At 50.3% G+C, this 21,843-nt stretch overlaps 9 protein-coding genes across 9 annotated transcripts; 5 read left to right on the plus strand and 4 right to left on the minus strand.

Moving 5' to 3' along the window:
• Positions 1-368: 368 nt before the first annotated feature.
• On the plus strand, positions 369-1,658 carry N7498_008752 (TauD/TfdA family dioxygenase; the record flags this gene model as incomplete). The annotated part of the gene is made up of 3 exons (XM_058455814.1): positions 369-665; positions 719-984; positions 1,034-1,658. The coding sequence occupies 3 exons, from the start codon at positions 369-371 to the stop codon at positions 1,656-1,658; spliced, it is 1,188 nt and encodes a 395-aa protein (XP_058305802.1).
• Positions 1,659-2,379: 721 nt separating this feature from the next.
• Positions 2,380-5,234, minus strand: N7498_008753 (anaphase promoting complex subunit 2; the record flags this gene model as incomplete). The annotated part of the gene is made up of 2 exons (XM_058455815.1): positions 2,380-4,671; positions 4,725-5,234. The coding sequence occupies 2 exons, from the start codon at positions 5,232-5,234 to the stop codon at positions 2,380-2,382; spliced, it is 2,802 nt and encodes a 933-aa protein (XP_058305803.1).
• Positions 5,235-6,027: 793 nt separating this feature from the next.
• Positions 6,028-6,498, minus strand: N7498_008754 (V-type ATPase assembly factor PKR1; the record flags this gene model as incomplete). Its single annotated transcript, XM_058455816.1, has 1 exon — positions 6,028-6,498. The coding sequence occupies one exon, from the start codon at positions 6,496-6,498 to the stop codon at positions 6,028-6,030; it is 471 nt and encodes a 156-aa protein (XP_058305804.1).
• Positions 6,499-7,505: 1,007 nt separating this feature from the next.
• Positions 7,506-9,268, plus strand: N7498_008755 (sugar porter family MFS transporter; the record flags this gene model as incomplete). Its single annotated transcript, XM_058455817.1, has 3 exons — positions 7,506-8,028; positions 8,086-8,904; positions 8,958-9,268. 3 exons carry the CDS (start codon positions 7,506-7,508, stop codon positions 9,266-9,268), a joined length of 1,653 nt encoding a protein of 550 aa, XP_058305805.1.
• Positions 9,269-10,380: 1,112 nt separating this feature from the next.
• N7498_008756 (uncharacterized protein) lies at positions 10,381-10,892 on the plus strand (the record flags this gene model as incomplete). The annotated part of the gene is made up of 3 exons (XM_058455818.1): positions 10,381-10,435; positions 10,494-10,784; positions 10,834-10,892. 3 exons carry the CDS (start codon positions 10,381-10,383, stop codon positions 10,890-10,892), a joined length of 405 nt encoding a protein of 134 aa, XP_058305806.1.
• Positions 10,893-11,958: 1,066 nt separating this feature from the next.
• Positions 11,959-14,608, minus strand: N7498_008757 (uncharacterized protein; the record flags this gene model as incomplete). The annotated part of the gene is made up of 5 exons (XM_058455819.1): positions 11,959-12,960; positions 13,024-13,170; positions 13,224-13,988; positions 14,176-14,310; positions 14,366-14,608. 5 exons carry the CDS (start codon positions 14,606-14,608, stop codon positions 11,959-11,961), a joined length of 2,292 nt encoding a protein of 763 aa, XP_058305807.1.
• Positions 14,609-15,259: 651 nt separating this feature from the next.
• N7498_008758 (GFA family protein) lies at positions 15,260-15,787 on the plus strand (the record flags this gene model as incomplete). Its single annotated transcript, XM_058455820.1, has 1 exon — positions 15,260-15,787. One exon carries the CDS (start codon positions 15,260-15,262, stop codon positions 15,785-15,787), a length of 528 nt encoding a protein of 175 aa, XP_058305808.1.
• A 640-nt stretch (positions 15,788-16,427) lies between these two features.
• Positions 16,428-18,219, plus strand: N7498_008759 (glycosyl hydrolase family 79 C-terminal domain-containing protein; the record flags this gene model as incomplete). Its single annotated transcript, XM_058455821.1, has 6 exons — positions 16,428-16,596; positions 16,646-16,745; positions 16,802-17,227; positions 17,286-17,389; positions 17,441-17,646; positions 17,698-18,219. The coding sequence occupies 6 exons, from the start codon at positions 16,428-16,430 to the stop codon at positions 18,217-18,219; spliced, it is 1,527 nt and encodes a 508-aa protein (XP_058305809.1).
• Positions 18,220-18,642: 423 nt separating this feature from the next.
• On the minus strand, positions 18,643-21,330 carry N7498_008760 (uncharacterized protein; the record flags this gene model as incomplete). The annotated part of the gene is made up of 3 exons (XM_058455822.1): positions 18,643-19,113; positions 19,173-20,930; positions 21,010-21,330. 3 exons carry the CDS (start codon positions 21,328-21,330, stop codon positions 18,643-18,645), a joined length of 2,550 nt encoding a protein of 849 aa, XP_058305810.1.
• Positions 21,331-21,843: the final 513 nt, after the last annotated feature.

Below are 21,843 nucleotides of genomic sequence, written 5' to 3' on the forward strand. Positions count from 1 at the left end.
TCGCGATCGGCCGCGGTGATCACAACATCGACCCCCGCAAATTGCGCCATCCACGACCAAAGCCCCAATCACCCAACGCACAGCACGCAAGGCTATTATCAATCTGGACACTAAACTGTAACTGCGGCCCAGTTCCGTGAAACTCATAGGGTGTCGCCGTCCTATCACAGCGGGGAACGCGGACCTCGCACGCAATTCCGTCCACAAGATTCCTCACTGCGATGACAAGTATAACGACATGCTGTACGTAGATCCCATCTTGGCCGTAAGACACAACCCCTAAATTATAAATAGGTGTAGACAGCCCTGTCTAGCTTCATTGCTGCTTGTCCCTTCAAGCGTGCTCTCACAGAAAGTACCTATACATCATGGCTCCCGCTCTCACAGACTCTCTGCCCACGGCGCCTCACAACTTATCTGCCCCGCTAGACATCTTCCCCGATGGCTTGAGGACCACCGGTCAACACCCTCCTCTCTATGAGCAGATCCATCCCTTCGACGAGTTCCCCCGTCAGATCACCGGCCCCACCGTATGGGAGGCTGAGGACTACCGCGAAAACCTCGAGAAGTGGACGCACACGTTTACTCCTGACCAGGTAGAGGAGCTGTACACTGCTGCTGATGCATTCCTCGCATCTAAGACCCCTCTGACCGGCATTTCCAAGGTGGGTTACACAGCAAGCGGAGCACGCCGAATACCGCCTAACATATCATACAGAGTAACTTCCGTCTCCCCAAGCTGGCAGACTACCTGGAAACTCTGCGCTTGGACATCATCAATGGCAAGGGTTTCATTTTGTTCAAGGGCTTCCCCGTCGAGAAATGGGGCAACCACAAGTCCGCCGTGGCATACATGGGCCTGGGCACCTACCTGGGCTACTTTGTCAGCCAGAACAGCCGCGGCCATGTCCTAGGCCACGTCAAGGATCTCGGCGAGGACTCGACCCAGATTGACAAAGTGCGAATTTACCGGACAAACGCTCGGTACATCCCACCTTCTCATCCAACTCCCAACCACTGACAAGCTTCCCAGCCAATTCTTCCACGCGGATGACTCCGATATCGTCGGCCTCCTCTGCATCCACCGGGCCCTTGAAGGCGGCGAATCCGACATCGTCTCCTCCCACAACGTCTACAACACACTCGCTCTCGAACGACCAGACGTCCTAAAAACCCTAACTGAACCAATCTGGTATTTCGACCGCAAAGGCGAAACCAGCAGAGGCCAAGAAGAATTCATCCGCACAAGCGTCCTATACCTCGAGCGCGGCGAAAACGGCCGCGTCTACACAAAGTGGGACCCATACTACGTGCAGTCCTTGAACCGCTTCTCCGACGCCGGAATCATTCCGCCCATGTCCGATGCCCAGACCGAGGCCGTCCAGGTCCTTGAGGAGACTTGCAACCGCCTGAGTCTGCATATGATTCTGGACGTTGGCGATATCCAGTTCTTGGCGAATTCGCATGTTCTTCATGCGCGGACGGCGTATACGGATCATGCGCCTCCGACGCCGAGACGCCATTTGATGCGCCTTTGGTTGGCGACTCCTGAGCATGAGGGTGGTTGGAAGTTGCCCTTCTGGGATAGTAATGAGAAGAAGAGGGGTGGGATTCAGGTTGATGACCAGCCGCCTGTTGCGCCGCTTGATGCGGAGTAGGGTGGTTTACGAGTTATGTGTTGATAGCGCTTTTTGGTGATACCTATGTTATTATGAACATTTTTTGAAATACAATTGTTTTATACTTGAGAGCGGGCCGTGTAGTTGTAATAGGAAAGCATGCGTCTGGCCTTACAAATGTAGTTGTGGCTGAAACCCTCTACGACCTATAGAAGAGGCCCAGAGGAAGGGTGCAACAATCAGCGAATTGGAAGCTGCCTAATCGAACTGCCATATCGCCCGGCAATGTATTTATCAGCTAATTCTCTGAAATTCGTTCTTACTCCCTTAGTTCAAGGCGACACTTAGATTGATGATACTCTCCTCTTTGTCAATAAACCGATGCATCCTTCGTACCTAATTATAAATTCTAGAGGTAAGCTGGATGATTACATTAAACCGGGTGATCTCTATAAGACATTACCATGGAACCTTAGAAGTGTAACTCATCCTGTGCTCCGGGACACCGGGATCGAGGCGGTGGTGGTACGGTCGACTTTCAAATGTTACAATGGAAGTTCTAGGTAAGTTGGCCGTACTTTCTATTCTCCAGCGCGCACAGCCTAAAAGATACATGACCTCGGAAGAAAAGTCAAGATAAGCCAATGGCCTTGAGAAAAAAATCTACATAGAAGACACATCATACGAAATAAAGCTCATCATTCATCCAGGGTATACAAGTACACGACCACAACGCCAAACCCATGCAAAACACAAGCACCTAATGCACAAGCTTATAATTGCCCCCACTCACAATCTCCAGCTTCCTCTTCGACACCATCCCAGCCAAGAACTCGCGCAGCTCCTCGTTGCTAAACGGAAACCCACCAGGAACAACAATCTTCAACATCATGACAATGCGCTGCAGAGGCATGGCGCCCTGGTTGGTGAGCATGCCCACGATAAACTGCCAGTATAGATTCATCTTCTCCATGGCTGCCGCCTCGGCGGTTTCCTTCGCGGCCTCTGCTGCTGCTGCTTCGGCAGCGGCGGCGGCATTGGCTGTATCCGCGGATGGACTGCCGGGTCCTTCGACGCCTGAACCGGCTTCGGCTCCACCTTGTTGTTCGTCTTCTGTTGGGAGATACTCGAGTACGCGGAAGGTGTCACGGTGTACTTCGGTGAGGATACGCTTGCTGACCCAGAAGAGACAGGCACTGCGGACGAGGACAGCGGCCATGTTGAGTTCGGATGCCAGGTCTGAGATTGTCTTTGTGGCATCATCCTGGTCAGACTGGAAAGCGTAGATGACCGTGGCTTGCCAGGTTGAGACTTCGTCTATGAAGGAGCGGTCGCCTAGCTCCAGTTCGACGGTTACTTGGCCGAGGCCATTGCGCCAGGTAAGTTTGCGTGAACTTTTGAGACTCTCGAAGCCTGTGGAATAGCGGTGTTGTAGGTATGCGATCTCGTCCGGGACCTTGAATTCTTGGTCTTGGATTTCTGGCCAGAAGAAGCGAGAGAGGATCTTTGCGTGTAGCTGGGGGATTTGGACTTGGGCTGGGCGTTTGGAGTGCATGCGTGCCGGCGGCTTGGATAGGCCTTGGTCTTTGCGGACGCTGGAATCGACGCGTCGGGAGTCGGAAATATCCTTGAGCATGACTTCGCATGCTTGCAAGGCCGAATCGCCGAATCGGACCTTGAGAAGCTCCAGAACCGACATTTCCTGGTCGAAATCTTCGCGCTTTTGCAAGAGACGGTCGCCAAGGAGGGCCTGCAGTTCTTTAACGAAGGTTTCTTTGGACTCGAACAGGCTGATAAGACTGTCGATGACGTCGGAGCTCTTCGACTTTCGATAGTCGGGTGCGGCGTCGACCGGGTCTGGCACCCAGTTCATATCGTCCCAGTCCAGCTCGCTGGTATTGCTCTGCAAAGAGAGTTGGTGTGCCTTGGCCAACTCCGTCGATAGTTCTACCAAGGTATCACCACTAGAAGGCAGGGCCTGTTTATCCGCAGCGTGTGGCTCAGCAAGCAAACCGCTGACGATCACCTTCACGGTGTCATCGCGGTCTCTCAGATATCGCCGAATCGGTCGAGCAATGCGATCCAAAAGGACCCCCTTGGGATCCAAAAGGTGGAAGGCCCGGATAATTGAAATATACAACTGCAAGATCTCAACAGTTGAGGCACCAGGGTGCAGTAGCCGCTGATTGAGAATTGCAATGAATGACTGCGTGACATAGGCTCGTGCCGCCGGATGGGTCGTAAAGTGCCGGAGATCCTCAACAGCGCCACTGCTCGCAGGCCACTCGACAATGACGTCGAAGAGCTCACTGGTCCGCAGAGCTCCCAGACGAGCAATACCCATTTCTTGCCATTTTTCCACATCTCCAAAGCTCACATCCAGAGCACCGGATGCTTGGTTTCCTAGGGACGGTGTATGAATGATAGCCAGAACCTGTACGGCGAGTCGCGCAAAGACGTTTTCAATCCAGTGCCGCAGGTGTTGAGTAGCTGTGGTTGGCGTTTCCCACTTTCCAGTGTACGCTGCGCGGACAAACTCAGTCATCATAATGTTCATCACGCCGGCAAACACCTTCTGGGCCTTATCACCACCAAGCCCGACGAGCTGCAAGCCATTCAGAAAAGCCAGAAGACGATCTCGGGCCATTGTGACATTTTCTTGCTCGCCCTCCGTCATCATGTGTGCTTGAGCTTCTGTGGTCTCCTGCTTCCATTCCTCGTACGAGACGGAGTACTGCCGATCCACGTCCATGCCATCTTGACTGCTTTCATCCGAGTTTGATTCTTCGAATAAGGTGTCAATCCCCAAGATAACCAGAGATTCTTGTGCAAGTTCTTCAGCTAGAATTTTCGAGATCTCCGACCACGGAAGAGAGTATGAGACAACCGTGTGAAAGCCTCGTTGCAACTGAGTCAACACTCGCCCTTGGTCGGCTGTCGGTAGTAACGGTAGTAGCCAGTGTACGATAGGCGCTAAATAAATTCGACGGGCGAGCTGTAAGCAGTCGACAATCGTTCGTAAAAGACTTCCATTCTCGGAGGTTCGCAATAGCTATCCAACATGTCAGTACCGAGTTCGCGGGCAAACGTCACCCGAGCGCATACCTCGTACAGCCCACCGCGAAGGTTCATTAGGAAGTGTCTCCGGATTTCATCTCCATACCAGCTAAACAGATCCGTCGGTTCCGTTGCACCAGGTGATGGCCTCGTGTTCTGAGCCGCAGCTGTCAAATACGCAAGTGCCTCGCCAGTCTCTTTCGATGGAGGACTGAGTCTGTTCCAATCCTTCAAAATTTCACTTCCATCGGTTTCTCTGGATTCATAGATTGGCGCAAATCCGCGATTGGGGACAGACAAAAAGGCGGTTGCCGCAGACCACGCTCGATCCCACCCTTCTCCGTCCGCGGGTGGTTCTTGTTGACCGGGGGAGAGCGCAGTCGCCTGAGATCCGGTCTCTACAGTCGAGGAGGAGCCATTTGATTGAAACGAGGCGAACGGGGTTTGGTCGTGATTGAAGCTGGATGCGAAGGGCGGCCGAGCTTCGAGCGACGCGGGGGAGAAAACGGAGCCAAACACGCGTCGGCGTCCCACATTGAGGGGAGCGGTGGATAACATTGTGATCAAGGAAGTTTTAGCATTATGAGACTGAGGCTGTGATGCTCGACCGTTCGAGTTGGGGAGCTGTGCAGCTGTTGATTGATCAGTGTTTAGGTTGACCTGAAAGTCGGCGCGTGGTCACGTGGACCCGAAGTATGAATGTCGATGTGATTTTCTACTTCTATTCTTACCTTCGAAGAGGCCACACTCTCCTTATTTCATACTGGTAGCTCTCTTCTCTGATCGGTATCTACACCTAGGATTATTAGCTACCTTGATCGGGCCGAAGGTCAGTGTTGTCGTCACTTAACCCGAGCTCGCAAGTCGCATAATTTGGATCCACACCATCGATCCAACGAAGAACCTGCAAACGAGACACTCTTTCCATTATCCAAACGAAAATCGCAGAGAGTAATCATTTCCACTAGTTTTTCGGTATCTTCTATGGGCACAGTGTGGTGAGATACTCGAATTAGTGTCTCGGGCTGCACTAGTGCCAAGCCCCAAATTCAAGCCTCGGTCTACGCCTGCGCCGACTCACACTGCCAGGAGACTATCTTGAAGAAATTCATTTCAACATCTTGGGTCTAGGTATTCAAATGGGCTCCATCTAATCTAGTAGATAGTGCTACAAAGAGGGTATTGAACTCGAGCGGAGCATGGACCGAATCGGTAAAGGAACAACAAAGGCGCCGAAAAAATATCGGGATGTGCGACAAGACTCGCCGAAGGTGATACGGGAGGCCGCTAACGTAGAGCCAAGAACTTTGGAAAGGGAGCGTGTAGGCCACAGCGGTATACTTCATGTAGATCACGCCTGTTTATCCTCGACTTTCTCCCATTCGCTGTCGGTGCTTCCGTAGCCAGAGCTATCGCCGCCCGAGCTGGGCCGCTTCTTGGGATCGCGTTCGGTGGGCTGTAGTCGTGACGAAGATGCACTGCCGGTGGCGACGGCTGAAGGCTTGCCGAAGGTTTCGGTCTCTGTGTCGCTGTCGCCCTCCACGGAATCCTTGTTCCTGTCGGTCGCGGGGCCCTTCTTCTTCTCCTCTGCTTCCTGAGCTAGTTGGGCGGCGCGCACTTCCTGCGCGAACCAGTTGATCGAGTACCACAAGCCCGCGGATATGACGGACAGCGCGACGAAGTGTACGCTGTACGTTGCAAGGAGGAGGATGAAGAGAACGAGCTGGAGGGCGGCGAAGCTGACGTTGGTCGCGATCAACAGTGTCGGAGTGGGGCCCGGCGTGAAGACGCTGGACCATAGCTCTTCCACAAAAGAAGCCATGGTTGTTGAGGTGAGACGGACAGGGGAAGGGGGAGTGACGTCGTTCGGAATCCGGAATCCGTTGGAGACGGGAACTGAGCGAAGAGTCGGGGGCGCGTTCGGCGAACGGGTTCCGTGAGACCTAAACTGATCCACCCGAAGCGGAGTCGTCTTGAATTGAGTCGTGGAGAATTCCGAGTGGAAACAGTTAAACTCCAGTTTCCCCGTGGGGACTGTCCTCTAATGTACGTAGTCTACAACGGGAGGGTTTAGGAGCCCGTCAGATGGGCATATCACCCGTCTAGTCGCGAGATGTCATCATCAGTGCATTCAACGGATACTCCGACGACAACCGGCCCGAATGATCGGACATAGAATATGCTAATTTTGGCTTTGGAAGCCTTTGCAAACAACAGCACTTAAGCCCGAGGAATTGGGCATAACTCTCGGAGAGAAGCCGAGAGCCTATTCTGGCGCATCGCACGCAGGGAGAACCTTGGTTCTTCCAGCCGATACGGAGTGTCCTTGAAGAGCAGCACACATCATGACCTACTAGGCCGACACTAAATACCACCTTCTCACCAATGTTTCCATAGTAATCAGGATGTCCTCTGATCCAAAAGCATCAAGACTCACGTTCAACCGCGGGAGAAGGTCAAATGTACCAATAGCCGCCTGGAGAGTCCAATCCACCGCACGCGATTACCAAGAAACCCCGTGTTTTCCCCACGTAACCTTAAGCTGCTGATCTCCTCCGACTTTTCCCTGATGCGGCTACCTAGCCCTCGGGTCCCAGAAACCGCACTTTGCCGTCATCTGTCTGGGGAGACCCGCAGCCCGAAGTCGGCCTTTGTCATGTCGTCCAATCATCGGCCTGTTGACAGACCGGCAGTACGGCGTATCGAGAGAAAGGGAGGGGAAGCCGGGGAACTCTGCTGCCCAGCTGTATAAATATTACCGGGGTTCCTGTTCCATGTCCCAGTTACACTACGAATCAATTCTTCAAGTCTTCTTTGCCCAATTTGGAAATGACTGACAAGTCGGCTGTTGCCAAGGAGCTCTCGCCTGATGGGCGCTCCGTGGAAGGCTTCTCCCATCATGCTGAGGATATCACCGCGGACCGCGAGCCCTATGGCCCGGCGGGCCTTAGAGGTCTGGTGTCCAATCCGTTCGTCCTCATGTGTGCGGCCTGTTCCACGCTTGGTGGTTTGATTTTTGGTTATGATCAAGGTGTCGTGTCTGTCATCCTGGTCATAGATCAGTTCTTGGAGGAGTTTCCGCGGGTCGGGGGCGCTGGTTCTGGGTTCTGGAAGGGCCTGTTGACAGCAATGATTGAGCTGGGTGCATTGATCGGTGCCCTCAACCAAGGCTGGATCGCGGACAAGATTTCGCGTCGGTATTCCATTCTGGTGGCCGTCGGCATCTTCACCGTTGGCTCGATTCTTCAAACTGCCGCCGTGGAATATGGCATGCTGACCTTTGCTCGCTTTGTTGGTGGCTTTGGAATCGGCATGTTGTCCATGGTTGCACCGCTGTACATCTCCGAGATCAGTAGGTGGTAAATGCCCCCCGTTAATAGACTAAGTACTTACATCTTTCTCCTCTCAGGTCCTCCGGAATCTCGTGGTACTCTTCTCGTTCTCGAAGAGTGGTGCATCGTGCTTGGCATTGTGATCGCGTACTGGATTACATTTGGTACCCGATACATGGCCGGCGAATGGTCCTGGCGACTCCCATTCCTCCTACAGATGATTCCTGGCTTCATTCTCGCAGCTGGTGTTATCATTCTCCCCTTCTCACCTCGTTGGCTCGCCTCCAAGGGTCGTAACGAGGAAGCTCTGCAGAGTCTAGCCAAGCTGCGCAACCTCCCAACCTCCGATAGACGTGTGCGTCAAGAGTACATGGATATTCAAGCCGAGGTGCGTTTCCACCAGCAGATGAACGCAGAGAAGCACCCGAATCTGCAGGGCGGCGGAGCCAAAAACGCTTTCCTCCTGGAGTTGGCTTCTTGGGCCGATTGCTTCAAAAAGGGCTGCTGGCGCAGAACTCACATCGGTATCATGATCATGTTCTTCCAACAGTTTGTTGGAATCAACGCTTTGATCTACTACTCTCCCACTCTATTCGGCACTATGGGCTTCGACAACAATATGCAACTCATCATGTCTGGTATTCTCAACTGCCTGCAATTGGTCGGTGTCACAACCTCCGTCTGGACCATGGACACTCTGGGTCGTCGCAAGCTTCTGCTGGGCGGATCCGCTGGCATGGCGATCTCGCACATTATTATTGCCGTGCTTGTCGCCAAATATAGCTATGACTGGTCAGATCACCAGACAATGGGTTGGGTCAGCGCAGCCTTCCTGCTGTTCTACATGATCGCCTTTGGTGCCTCCTGGGGTCCCGTTCCTTGGGCACTCCCATCCGGTACGTTTGACTCCTATCAAATATGCAGGATAAAGTAACTAACAAGCATCCAGAAATCTTCCCCTCCTCCCTTCGTGCCAAGGGTGTTGCCCTCTCCACCTGCTCCAACTGGCTCAACAACTTCATCATCGGCCTCATCACCCCACCCTTAATCGAAAATACCGGGTACGGCGCCTATGCCTTCTTTGCTGTCTTCTGTGTTCTCTCCGGTGTTTGGACCTATTTCTTCGTGCCCGAGACCAAGGGCCGCACCCTCGAGCAAATGGACCATCTCTTCAAGGACAACTCGAACGAGCATGAGCGGGCATGCAGGCGCGCTATTGAAACAGAGCTCTTAAACGAGCATCTGGAATACAATGTATAATACCATTGTTGTTCTTTTGGTTACGGGAGTTTGTGAGCATACCGGGGGTTTCGCGTCTCTATTTTGATAGCATGGGGTATTATGAATCACGATTGGATACATGGCTTGTCCTTTGTATTGCGTACTCGTATATATCAGATATCTTGCGGAATGGCCCGACCTGGATTGAATTTAATAATCTATGGGGGTTTGTACGCAAGTGGTCAGCCTAGGTTGACGTGATACTTAACACTGGAGTTTATGCGGCCCGCTTACTCCTCCGTTCGCTTGTTTCTTCGAACCTCAGCAGCAGAACGTCTCTATCTCGTGAAGCTATCAGATAAATACTACCTCAATCTATACCATAAAATTGTGATATTATCTTTCGCAAGTGTGTTTCTTTCCGTGAAGTGACCTACACATGTTGAATATAGGAAAGGATCAAGGGTCACATATATTCTCTGGTCGACTTTCACTGATGAATGTTTCAACAGCACCACAAAACCTACTAGGTAGTTTAGTTCCCCATACAGACTGTGACCAAAATCTAGCGATCGTATTCAAATCCCTGCAGTTTCGAGATGTACTATGTTATCCAGATACCTCGCTATAAAGTAGCGATGACTTCGACTTCTTTGACTCCTTTGTGACTGCCATTACTTTCTATGGAATAGTCTGACTGGTGTCGATGGCTACCCTTGGTACGACTTCTTTGACAGCTTTGACTACAACACCGAGTCATCTTTGCCTAGGGATCAAAATTAGCAATGTGGCTTTCTTCCATTGTGGATTGGCCAATATTAGAACAGATTATGACGGTGTCGGAGATGATTCGTGACTGGGTAAACGGTGCAAGCCCACAGGGTTAGCTCAGATTATCAAGTGGCATACAAAGCTTTATTCAGCCTTGGGGTCGATATGGTCCTCAGAATATATTTTTCATTGTCGATCGACAAAGACCAGGAACCACTATTTAGGAATTTCTTTCACTTTCACTTTCAGCCTTCTCTTTCCTCTTTGCACCGCCGACTTAGGCAATACCTATATATAGATGAACTTCGAGCAATTGCATATAAGAAGCTGGGGCTTCGAACTGAACATGCTCGTGAATAAACATATTCTGTTCTCAAAGAATGTCCACCCGAGAAAAAATGAGTCAGGAACCACCACCCCCCTATACAAAATATGGTACAGTTCTTGAAATTTCGCTCTTGTGTTTTTTTAGAGACATTCTAACTGCTCATAGACTGGAAAGAGGCTGAGAAATACTATGAAGCATTTGAATCGCTGTCTCTGCTGCAGAAGCTTAAATATGACTACGATGTTGTGAAAGCGGCTGTGCACTCGCCCTACGTTCACCAGTCCCCTGAAATCCTTACGAGACACAAGGAATTTCTCCAGAGCGCGTCTTCGGGCGTTAAACAATTTCGCCGGGATTTAAAGAAGGGAAAAATTCCTCCCTCTGAGCTGGAGCGGAGAAGACAATGCGTTTATACGGCTTATGCTCAAGCCATGAATGAAATTGAGCGTTGGACAGGTCAGTTTTCTATGGTTTTGTATGGAGGTTCTTCACTAACGCTTTTCAGAATTTCGTTTTGATTCTATTGGTGGGAAGTCTGAGGGTAATTGGCAGCGAAAGAGATGAGTCGGTCTGTGTCGATTTTTAGAATATTGAAACCACTCATTTTTCAATCATGCTTGGTCGATATAGATCAACTATATTCCCCCTTACTCTTGGGGTCATATGGTGTCGATTAGAGTCCGATTCAATATCTGAACTCGTTGTATTCTCTTGTTGTTGATGGCGGTGGTTATTGGATTCAACATCTCCCCATCGTCAATCTGTTTACATTTTCTTTGAAGCAGTCCAGTCCTTTGAATAAAGTTTTTTATACAGTCATATTCGAAATCAGTTTTAGCTTCACACTCTTACGATATATTTCCAGGGCCCTAATTTAACAAAGGTTAATCTAATTTTAGTTCTTCCTCTAGTAATCCTATAGGCCTGTATCGTATTCAATTGTAACTATAAATGAGTCATTGTTGTGGTACCGTAAATACTTATAGAAACCGATGGAATTTTTCGTGCAAAAAGAACAAAGGGAGGATCTAAACAATCTGGTGAGCATCGCGGCCTTCTGATGAGACGGGCACTGGTATGGCTGTGTCGCTTCGAGTTGTCGGAATCAAACCCTAAATGGGGTTATAGTCCAACATATCAGAAAACAGAGAGCAGCCTGATACGCCTGCTCGGAATGATGTCAAGGAAAGACCTCCAACATTCAGTATGGAAAACCTTGCACATGTCTTTATTCCTGATGTCAAAGCCGTCCATCTTGCACTCGGATATTGCGCGTGGGCAATGCATCACCATCATAGACCATCCTTTGTGACCGGAGCTAGACTGGCATTGTCTAGAAGCACCTTAAAGATCTGATATTCATCAGGATTCACGGAATTCTGAACAATATTATCTCCTAGTCCATATGGTGCGTGGATCCACACGGCTTTTGCCTTTTCGAAGCCACTCTTAGATCAACAGAGGCATAGCAGTAGCAGAAGGCATTTATGGGAGTATTCATCCCCCTGATAATAAAATGTACTCCTGCTGGCCGGCCAAACTCGCACCACTGTGCGTGCAAGACAGGGGTGGTCATTGAACTGGTTCCGCCATTCTATTCGAATGGCGTCCAAGGCATTCACATGGGAAATCATATCTCCTTCAAGAATCCCACCTCAATCACCTTGTCCGTCGGCACCCGAAGGTTAGCCATTTTGTTGCGTGTGTTATCCCTGATCCATAAGAAAAGGTGCAGCAACACCTTCCTGGGGAATGAAGCATCAGTCTTGATCTTCATCTGTTCCTTACCAATTATGTAAAGAACTTTGTGTGCATACGCCCCCTCCAGTCTGGTTAGTCGATCACTTAATTCTCTTCCACCGTCCGCGTCTTTATCGGTTGCAGGGTTGTTTGTGCCGCCATATTCTGCGGAGGGACCTTCATTCGCGACGGCTTCTACAGGCGATGAAGGTAAACGGTCTGGCCGTGGCATTTTTTCCAACATTAGATACCTCCGGATTTGATCGACGACGATGCTTGCAAGATGTGGTGTAATAATTTCGTCATTGTAGCCATATCGGACAACCAGCCGATAGCAATTCGGGATGGCAAGACGAGAAACAGAATGTCGGTCTTCCGGGGCCACTGAAGGTATTTCAAGGGGCCGTAGATGAAAGAACACGGTAACCTCCGGTATTGATGTGAGCTTAAGAACGAACTGGCTGAACACTATCGGAGTAGTTTCGCCAGCCTTGTCGAAAAATATTCCCAGACCGCGACTAGTTCCGATGGGGCTGCCGCCATATCTCTCAGTCAGATGCATTTGGCCGTCTGACTCCGTTGCCACAAAGTGTGACGTAGGGAATCGATCCTCGGCTTCAGCCAACCATTGCTGTTCCTTTCCATATCGCCACAAAAGAAAGATCGTTGCAAGCACTGAGGAGAGCGTGATCGTGAACCAGGCACCAGAAGGGACTTTGGTGAGCGCCGATGAAAGATAAGTGCCATCCAAACACGCGATTATGAGCCACGGGAAAAAAACGAGGTAGGGGGTGATTCGCCACACAAACATTGCAGCTAACGAGACCATGCATGTGTCGAAAAACGTCACGAACATGACACAGACCCCATATGCATCCCCAAGTGATTTAGTCTATCGGAAAGATCAGCGTCTTGAAGCAATGTAATCAGTGTGCTGTCCAGTCATACGACTTACGTTATTGTAGATTGACGCCACCAGGATAGTTCCAATCATCAGCAGCCAGTTCGCGAGCGGAATGTAAAGCTGACCATAGAAGATTCGAGACGTATGGACAACCTTGCACTGGGGAAAGTACGAGAGCTTCATCACCTGCGTGAGGAGCTACCAGAAGTATCAGCCCCATCATCTTCGTGGAATAGTTTTTGGTCCCTTACTTGGAAGGTTGCGGATATGATGGCTTGCGAGGCAACGATGGCGGCAAGAATTGCAATCACTAGGGCGGGGTAGATTGTACCGGGTGGCGCCGCGTTGAAGAAAGGGTTCGAATAGGCCTCGGGGTGGACGCTGATATACGCTGCTTGCCCTATATATGCCAGCCAAATGCATGGGAACGCGTAGCATAGCCAGCTGATCTGGATTGCTCGTCTGCTGAAGGCTCCTAGGTCCGCAAAGAGGGCCTCGACTCCGGTAAACGCGAGGAGAACTCCACCAAGCATTCTCCACCCCTTTTCGCCGTGGTGGATTAAGAACTCAAAAGCAAGACCTGGATTGAAGGCTTCAAAAACAGTCGCATCATACTTGGCAAGGTTGTAGATCCCAAAAGCTGCATTGAATCCAAGCCAGATGACAATGATTGGCGAGAAGGCAAAGGAAATCTTGGTTATCCCAAGCGGCTGAATGGAGAATAACACTACCAGGATAGCGTCAGTGACACCGATCACAGTGCCTTTCGAGATATTGGGCTGGACGACTTCAATCCCTTGCACAGCCCCCAATACTGATTGCGCGGGGGTAAGGAGGCCGTCGGAAAGGACCATCGTCACGGCCAACACTCCTATGACTTTCAATACTTCCCTAGCGACCTTGCTAGATTCGATGCGATGTCGCACTCTTTGACCAGCACGTTCGAGGTCGCCAGACAGATACCGTTTCATCCGAACTAGTGAGGCCTCCCTGGGATCGCGGTAAGTGATGTTCATCTAATACAGTAGTCAGTGGACTTTGGGCCTTTGAGAGCACAGAAGGTGCAGGATTGCTTGCATAACGGCTCAGAAGAGCATATGTACTGAACGTCCCCCCTTCGCCATCGTTGTCCGCGCGAAGGATAACAAGCACGTACTTGACCGTCACCATCAGAAATAAACTCCAGATGATTATCGAAAGTACCCCGACGAGGTCCTGTCGTGATGGTGCCGAGCTGAATGTTGACGAGAATACATAAAGGGGACTGGTTCCAATGTCGCCATAGATGACGCCAATCGACTGGTAAGCTAGCCACAGAAGGACCCTACCCTTGAAGTTCTATCACGTGTGAGTTAAGACGTCCTAGATCGACCCTGCTTGAAGTCTTGCACACCTGCTTCTCTTTGAAGTCGCCAGGTGTTCGCAAACTGGGGTCCTCATCTGCTTGCTCTTGACCTGTGGATATGCGGCTGATCCGACCAGGAAGCCTGGCCTGGGAGCGGATATTGTAGATGTTATCGTCGCCTTCGTCTCCTTCTGGTTGCACGGTGGATGTTGTCCTGGAGATAGCGCCTTCACCACTCAAGCGACTTTCACCACCTTGACGCGCATCATCTGCGATCCGAATCGTCGTCATATTACTCCGAGATGATACAAGGAAGTATTGGGTTGCAAAAGGAAGCCTAATCGTTGGAGTAACGTCATCATGGTAAACGGTAGGTAGAGTGGCATGACAATCCGTGGCGGACCTATTATGCTGAAGTTAAAAGATGGATGGCGCTCAATCAGCTCCCGTCCCATTCCCAAGGGTCAGGAGGCCACCCAGCGATCTGATTGCGCGCCTACCGGTGTCTTCCGCCTTGGGGGGGGGGTATGGGAGAACCACCACCCCACCCCTTCAGGCAGAGTACTTTGTTTAATTCGACGATCATCATAGAGGTGGAGTCAATGCAGCAGATCAGCCGCCAGTGCCAGACTACTGAAATTATTCTTCAGGGCTCGGACTGGTGTCCTCGTGCTCGTCCGATTCCCTAAGAAAGACTATAGTCCTGACCCAAGGTACAATAGCAGAAATCAAGTGGGTCATGTTTTCGCTTACTCCTGTATAGCGGATTCTGGTGGGGCGCTGGGACAAAGAGGGAGAGGGATGGGCGCTAAAGCTGATTTCTAATATTCCTGTACGTTGTCAAACCAGTCAACCACCCAACTGTCGCACACAACGTCTGCAGTCATCAACCAACACTGCCGGATCATAAAACTACAACTTTGCGAAACACAAATCACTATTATGGCTACGCCGACTGATAAATCTAAGCCCTACTTCCCTCTAGCAGGGGTCGCTGGCGATGGCTGGTCGAAGAAAGACTCGGCAACCGCAACATGCTTCTGCGGCATCGTGCAGCTCGCATTTCCCACCCAAAAGCCTGGCCTCGTCGGCACTTTTGTCTGCAATTGTACTGACTGCCGCAAGATCACGGCGTCTATGTTCGCCACGAACTTCACCGTCCTAGACACATATCTCACCCACGTTCGCGGTCGCGACAATCTAACAGCATACGGTCAGTCGAACACTATCTCATCGGGAAAATTGATGACGAACTATTTCTGCTCCACCTGCGGCACGCTTATGTATCGGGTCGGTGAAGCGTTCCCGGGAAAGAGTATCCTACGTGTCGGTACGGTAGACGACTTCCATCTACACGAGACAAAGCTGAAGCCGAGGCGTGAGATCTATGTCAAGGATCGTGTTAGCTGGCTAAGTGCTGTGGAGGGGGTGGAGCAGTGTCTAGGAGGAGGCCAAGGAGTTAAACTATAGCACTCAAGATCATACAGTTTGTTATACGCTATATACAAGAAAGCGTTAAATAGTTGATTTGGATGTTCTTTCTAGATAACGGAGTAGTGTCGAGAAAGCGGCAATACGTGATCAAAGTATATTAGGACTAGCTGCGGGGTATATAGTAGGTGGAGAACTAGTGCACTGATTTCGAACATGACTATATCTTACATCTGAAATTGATATGATAGCGAACAAGTTAAGTGGTCAACCGTTATCCGGTATTTAGGCAGTAGAGTAGATTCTAAGTGGAGCCCCGCGAGAATGCACCCGCCAAGGGCATTAAACAAGCGTAAACAAGTCTGGAGACGGAGTAGAAACGTGTAATATATTTGATTCTCCAATAATATATCCAAGCTTGGAATATTTTACTCCTTCTGCCTTGCCCATATACACGGTGGAGAAACAGGCGACAACCGAGCCGACTTCCAAGCGAGATCCTAACCCCCGCCGAAGATGTTGCAAGAACCTAAACCAGTTGCACAATCGACGCATTTAACATGATTTCATTCGTAATCTGGGGTAATAGAAGATTCTCCTATAAAAGCTGGGAAAGTCCGGGGTAGTTTGTAGCTTCATTTCGAGATAAATTCTCTGACCGTCGGCTTCTATTCACAATATGCGTCCTTCATTCTGGGTTACTTGTATAATTTGCAGCCCATTTGCGGCTGCGATGGACATTGTCAATATCTATGCCCCCGCACACTTGCCTGAAGGAGCTTCAAAGCCCGTGGAGCATTCGTTTGCGTCTTTCTCGTTTCCTGTTCACTTTTTTGCGGATTATGCGGGTTGGTATACCTTCGACCGGAGAACTAGACCAAGACTAATCGAAATCAGGAAATAAGAGTCATCCAAATCGCTTCTCCCAGGACATTGTCAACCTTTTCTATGAGAAGACCGGATCATGGCCGAACATCCGCGTCGGTGGTACATCAGGGTAAGTCTACATTCACCTGGGCAGTCTTAAGTAACACCAACCTAACAAGAATCCAGAGACCGCGCCATCTACAATGCCTCCCAGACACAGTCGATCATTCTCTCCGAAGAACTTGACAACGGCATTCCCCTCGAAGTCTACCTTGGACCAACCTGGTTCGAAGGCTTCGAAACCTTCCCCACACCTTGGACCTTCGGCGTCAACTTAGCCAATAACAAGAGTAACGCCCTGGAAAACGCCATCGCCGAGGCTGAAGTAGCTTTGAAACATATCAAAGGCAATCTGCTTGCTTTTGAGATTGGGAATGAACCAGATCTTTACCCTGGCTCGGTGCGGCCACTGAATTACACGGAGGCGGACTATGTGCGTGAGTGGAAGTATTTTGCAGATGCTATTTCCAGGCGTGTTATGAAGGGGAATAAGTATGGGCTGGATTGGTGGAAGATTTACCAGGCTTTGACATTTGTGTTTGGGTGGAGTGTGTGAGTTGCCTCATGGTCTGGAGATTCATGTTGGCTCTCAGATGCTGATAGATCACAGGGCTGAGGCATTCTGGAAAGATGGAATCGACAATACTGGACATGTCAAGTCGGTGTCGCAACATCAATATGCTGCGGGGAATGCAGAGTGGGTGCGCCTTGGAAGTAAGATCGCCGATTACGTCCCTGCGGACAAATCCGACTAACTGCACCCAGAGTCATTTATGAACCACACGCTCATCGCCGCAAACCTGACCCAATACGTCCCAGCCATGGAAGCTCTGCGAGCCTATGACCCGAATATCCCGTTCCTCCTTGGTGAGACGAATAGTGACTACGTCAATCTAAACATGGCTCAAGTAGAAGGTGTATTTGGCAGTTCCCTTTGGCTGGTTGATGACTTGCTTTACGGAATGACTCTGGTTCGACACCGCATCTATACATATTGATTACAAGCTAATATATCCTCGCAGGACATAACCCGTTTCAATCTAATTCAAGGCACAACCTTCGGATACACCGCATGGGTCCCAGTTGAATACAACGGCCAAGATCCTAAAGTCAAGCCTCCGCTTTACGGCCAACTCGTCGCTGCAGACGTAATTGGTCGTCACCCAACAGTCCAGGTCAAGTCTCTCGGTTTGGGACGGGATGACTTGTCGGCATACGCGGTTTACGAGTCGGGTATGCTGGCCAAATATGTCGTTGTCAACCTTGACGAGTGGAACTCTACGACTACATACCCTCGTCCTTCTCAGAAAGTATCTCTGGGTGTACCAGAGGATGTGCGTTCTGCTGAGGATAAGAGGCTTACTGGGCCTGGTGCTAGTGCTGATACGGGAATTTCCTGGGGCGGGCTGAGCTGGAATTATACTGATGGGCGACTTGCGCAGTCTGGTGAAGAGACCTCTGATATGCTACGAGTTAGTAATGGGCGTCTTGATTTAGAGTTGCCTTCTACTGAGGCTGTTGTTGTTGAGCTTCATCGGAATTAAGAAGCAAGATATGTTGGTTTTATTTAGGTATAATCGGCTGTACACAGTCTGATTGATGCAATCAATTCCTAGTATCGAAACTCGCATCCACATCTTCTCTTACTTCCAAAAGGAAGGTCGCCTTTTCCGCGACCGTCTCCAAAGAATGGCAGGCTATCTTTGAGGACGACCCATTTTTAACGCTATTCCTATGTCTTCGCAGAACCCGAAGGGCAAAATAGTGTGCATGAATGATGGAAAAATTTTAAACGCCAGTCAAATGAATATCTGATTTGTGAAAGGTACCATGCACCACCCCAAGCCTAACTAATGTCCACGTGGTATCATACAGCAAATTCAAAAGCCACAACTCCATAGATTGCCCATGCCTGCAAATATACTAAATCGAAAAGGAAAAGCAGAGGCAGAAGCAGTAAAAGCCTATCAAATTACACCGTGGCGCGCCTTGAAAATGGATATCTTATCGTCGTAAAAGAGAATCTCCTGTAGCTTGAACCGAACGCGGAATATGCTTTCTTCCAGGTCAGCGTCGTAGTCGTCGTCGGAGAGATCGCTGGAAAGGAGATCGGGGTCCTGTTCCCCTCCGTCTACGTCCTCGTCGTCTTCATCGGTCAAAGAGGCGGGATCAAAGACAGAGTCATCGCCATTCATTGTGGAGTGGTCGTTTGCTTGGGGATCGTCGAACTCGTCAGTGCCGTTGGCGGCTGCTTCCAGGATTTGGTAGCATTTCATCTCGAGGCCGATGTAGGTGATTTTTAGTTCTGGGCGAATGCTGACGATGTCGAGGACCTGCAAAGCGAGCTCTTTGAGATCGCGGTGCAGGCTGTGGCTTATGTTAAGCAAGTACAAGGCACGGAGCTGGGGCATGTGCGGGAGTCTCTGCAGGAAATAGTGCTAAAAAAATGTTAGTTTTGCCTGATAGCGCGAAGTGTTTAGGGAAATTCCTATCTTACCCAGTCTCGATAATGCATCGCCATTCCCAGCTCTCTCAGCTGCGGCATCCGCCCGCTTGTTACGAACGAGATCATTTCGTGATTAAACATCCACTTGTGCCAGCGATGGCTCATAGAATCCACGTTACCATGCCGATTATCTGAGATCCCAAACCTTTCAGAGGCATCAATCGAAACATTTCGCAGGCTTAGACGGTGTTTTCGAAGAATGTGCCTGTAGATGGCATCAATATGAACAGAAGATTCATAGCCCGCTCCTTCATTCAGATAGACACTCTCCAATGTATTTGGTGCCAGAGTATCTTTGATGAATAGCATGAGATATGGAGAAACGGTGTCGGTCCGCAAATGTTTGATTTTAAGCGAGTATTCCGGTACGCTAGGTGTACTGAAACTTTGTCGTGGCTGGTTTCCGCTCTGCGGTCGCTTTGGCGGCATCGCTGGCGGTGCATACTTCCGACGGAGAGCCCTCCAGAGGTTCTCATGATCGTCGCATCGCATCAGGGTAAGAGTGGTGAGACGAGTCCAGTCCAGGGCTGGCAGGAGAGTTGGGATAGAGAGAGGGACACGCTCCAGTTCAAGGACTTCAAGATTCAGCTTTTCGTCACTAGGCTGAGCGAAGAAACCTGGCAGATGAGGTCGTGTAGGTGGCGAAAGAGGGCTTGCTGAGTGCGGCACCCCATTGGGTTGGTTGGGAGCTTGCGGTAAGCTTGTCGTTTGTGTAGAAGTCCCATTTTTGGGTTGATTTTGACATAATGGTGCTGAAGGATCCGATGATGCAAAGCCATCATCTGAGGAGGCTGCGACATTCTCAACCTGTTGAGTCTTGGGCTCACGTTTGGAAAGAATACTGAGAATCCCACCAGCCTTCGGCCAGCCCATCAGGGACTCCCAAAGCAGATCAGTCTCATTTTTACAAATTACCCAGGGAGCCATATGTGCCTTCATGGCAATGCCAATGCGCAGTTCCACCAACTGACGGCGGGATCGTTCAATGAGAACACCAAGCTCCTCCACATAAGCCGGTTCATCTATGTCAAGAACAGCCACACTCTTGAGCGGTGGCAGCACAGACAAAGAAGGGTGTTCCACATGCTTGTATTTTTGTAGTGGACGGCTTGCGGGTGTCAGCGTCGAAGTTGGCGTACTCGACATGCGCAGGGCATTTTCCGAGTTATCGTGCCAACGCACCCAGACGCGTTCCAGGCGACAACGGTGGCCTGGTCGGTCTGCAAGTGAAGCAAGCGCGAGCCAGATTTCACGAACTACGCCCGTTGGCATGTCCCAGACGAACGCTTCGAGATTGACCATCCGCGCTACAGCCAAGGCAACCAGTGTGCCCAGCATCTTGCCCACTTCTCTGTTCACCGAGTATTCCTGAACCCAACTGAGGGGACCATTTCCGATGGAGAATGTCCGAGTGTACTGCGCGTAATAATTTCCTCGTCGCGGCTGAACCCCGAATCTCGATTCAGGCGTCTGGGAAGATTGATGTCCATAGTCATCACAGCCGCAGCGTGAACATGCACATGTCGATCTATCATTCCTGAGGAATGCAAGTTGATGAAAGACATCCTCTCCCATAACCAGAGTCGACAACCCATATGACAAGGCATCCACTCCGGAATAATCCTCGGTGGTCGGGTTTAGCGATTCAGGCCAGACGATATCGAAGCGGGAGTACATATGCGGAACAGTGAGGGAATGGAGGGTAGAGCACGTCAAAGCCAGCGAGGTAAGGTCATTCGTATGCGTAACCTGTTACATATCACGACTATTAGCTTCAGTCCCAAGACACTGCAATATTTGAGGCATTCAATGACGGCAAGATACTCACCTCTTTGATGATGTCCTTGAGGACATCTAACGGCAGTTCCAGAAGCTGCATTGGTTTCCTGCTCGTCTCTGTGTCCGACGTGGTCTCCATCGACGCTCCGGTGCCAGGCGTCGAGGTCCGAGTGGAGTTGTGTTCATCAGAGCTACGGCTCGATGCCTGGTGCAAATTCAGTGTGCCGAGCGCAGTCGAGAGGTCATGTTTTGCAAGGCCATCGGGTTCCGCAGAGGCAGTGCTTTGGCTGGAGACGAAATCCTCCTCATCCGATGATGACGCGAGATCGGAGGCTGGGCGATCAGCCCAGTCCGAGCGGGCGTCCGCCATGAGATGAGAAGGTTTCTAACGCGACAGCATAGAACCTGGGCACAGTTCGACAAGTAGACCCATGCCAATAGGCCGAATGGTAGGGAAGCTTTCCTATTCAAGAGTTGCGAAGAGAGACGGGGACTGAGGAAGCAACAAACAAAGTGGAGTTGGAGCGGATCGCCCCGACGCCTCGTGGATCACCTGCACAGGAGGCGGGGTTACGTAATTGTCTTGTCCATACTCGGAGAGTATGAGGCGATGACCTTAGGAAACTCGAATCCTAGCTCCTGTCTTGGTCAGTTTCCTTTGGAATACTATTCCAGCCATATGGGTACCGTTCTGAATTTATGTACTCGACTAGCTGTTGGATGATAGTTTTGTTTTAATGGAACGCCACTTGGGACAACCTCAAATGTGTACGCACTGGAAGAAAGACCTCGGGACTTCTAGGAACATACTTCAGAAGAGTGTAAAGAAATGGAAATATCACTCACGTATTAATTATTCTATTCAAATGGCAGAATTGCACAA

Source organism: Penicillium cinerascens (assembly GCF_028974065.1).
Source record: "Penicillium cinerascens strain IBT 15544 chromosome Unknown scaffold_4_segment0_segment0, whole genome shotgun sequence".
In the NCBI taxonomy this organism is placed as follows: domain Eukaryota; kingdom Fungi; phylum Ascomycota; class Eurotiomycetes; order Eurotiales; family Aspergillaceae; genus Penicillium; species Penicillium cinerascens.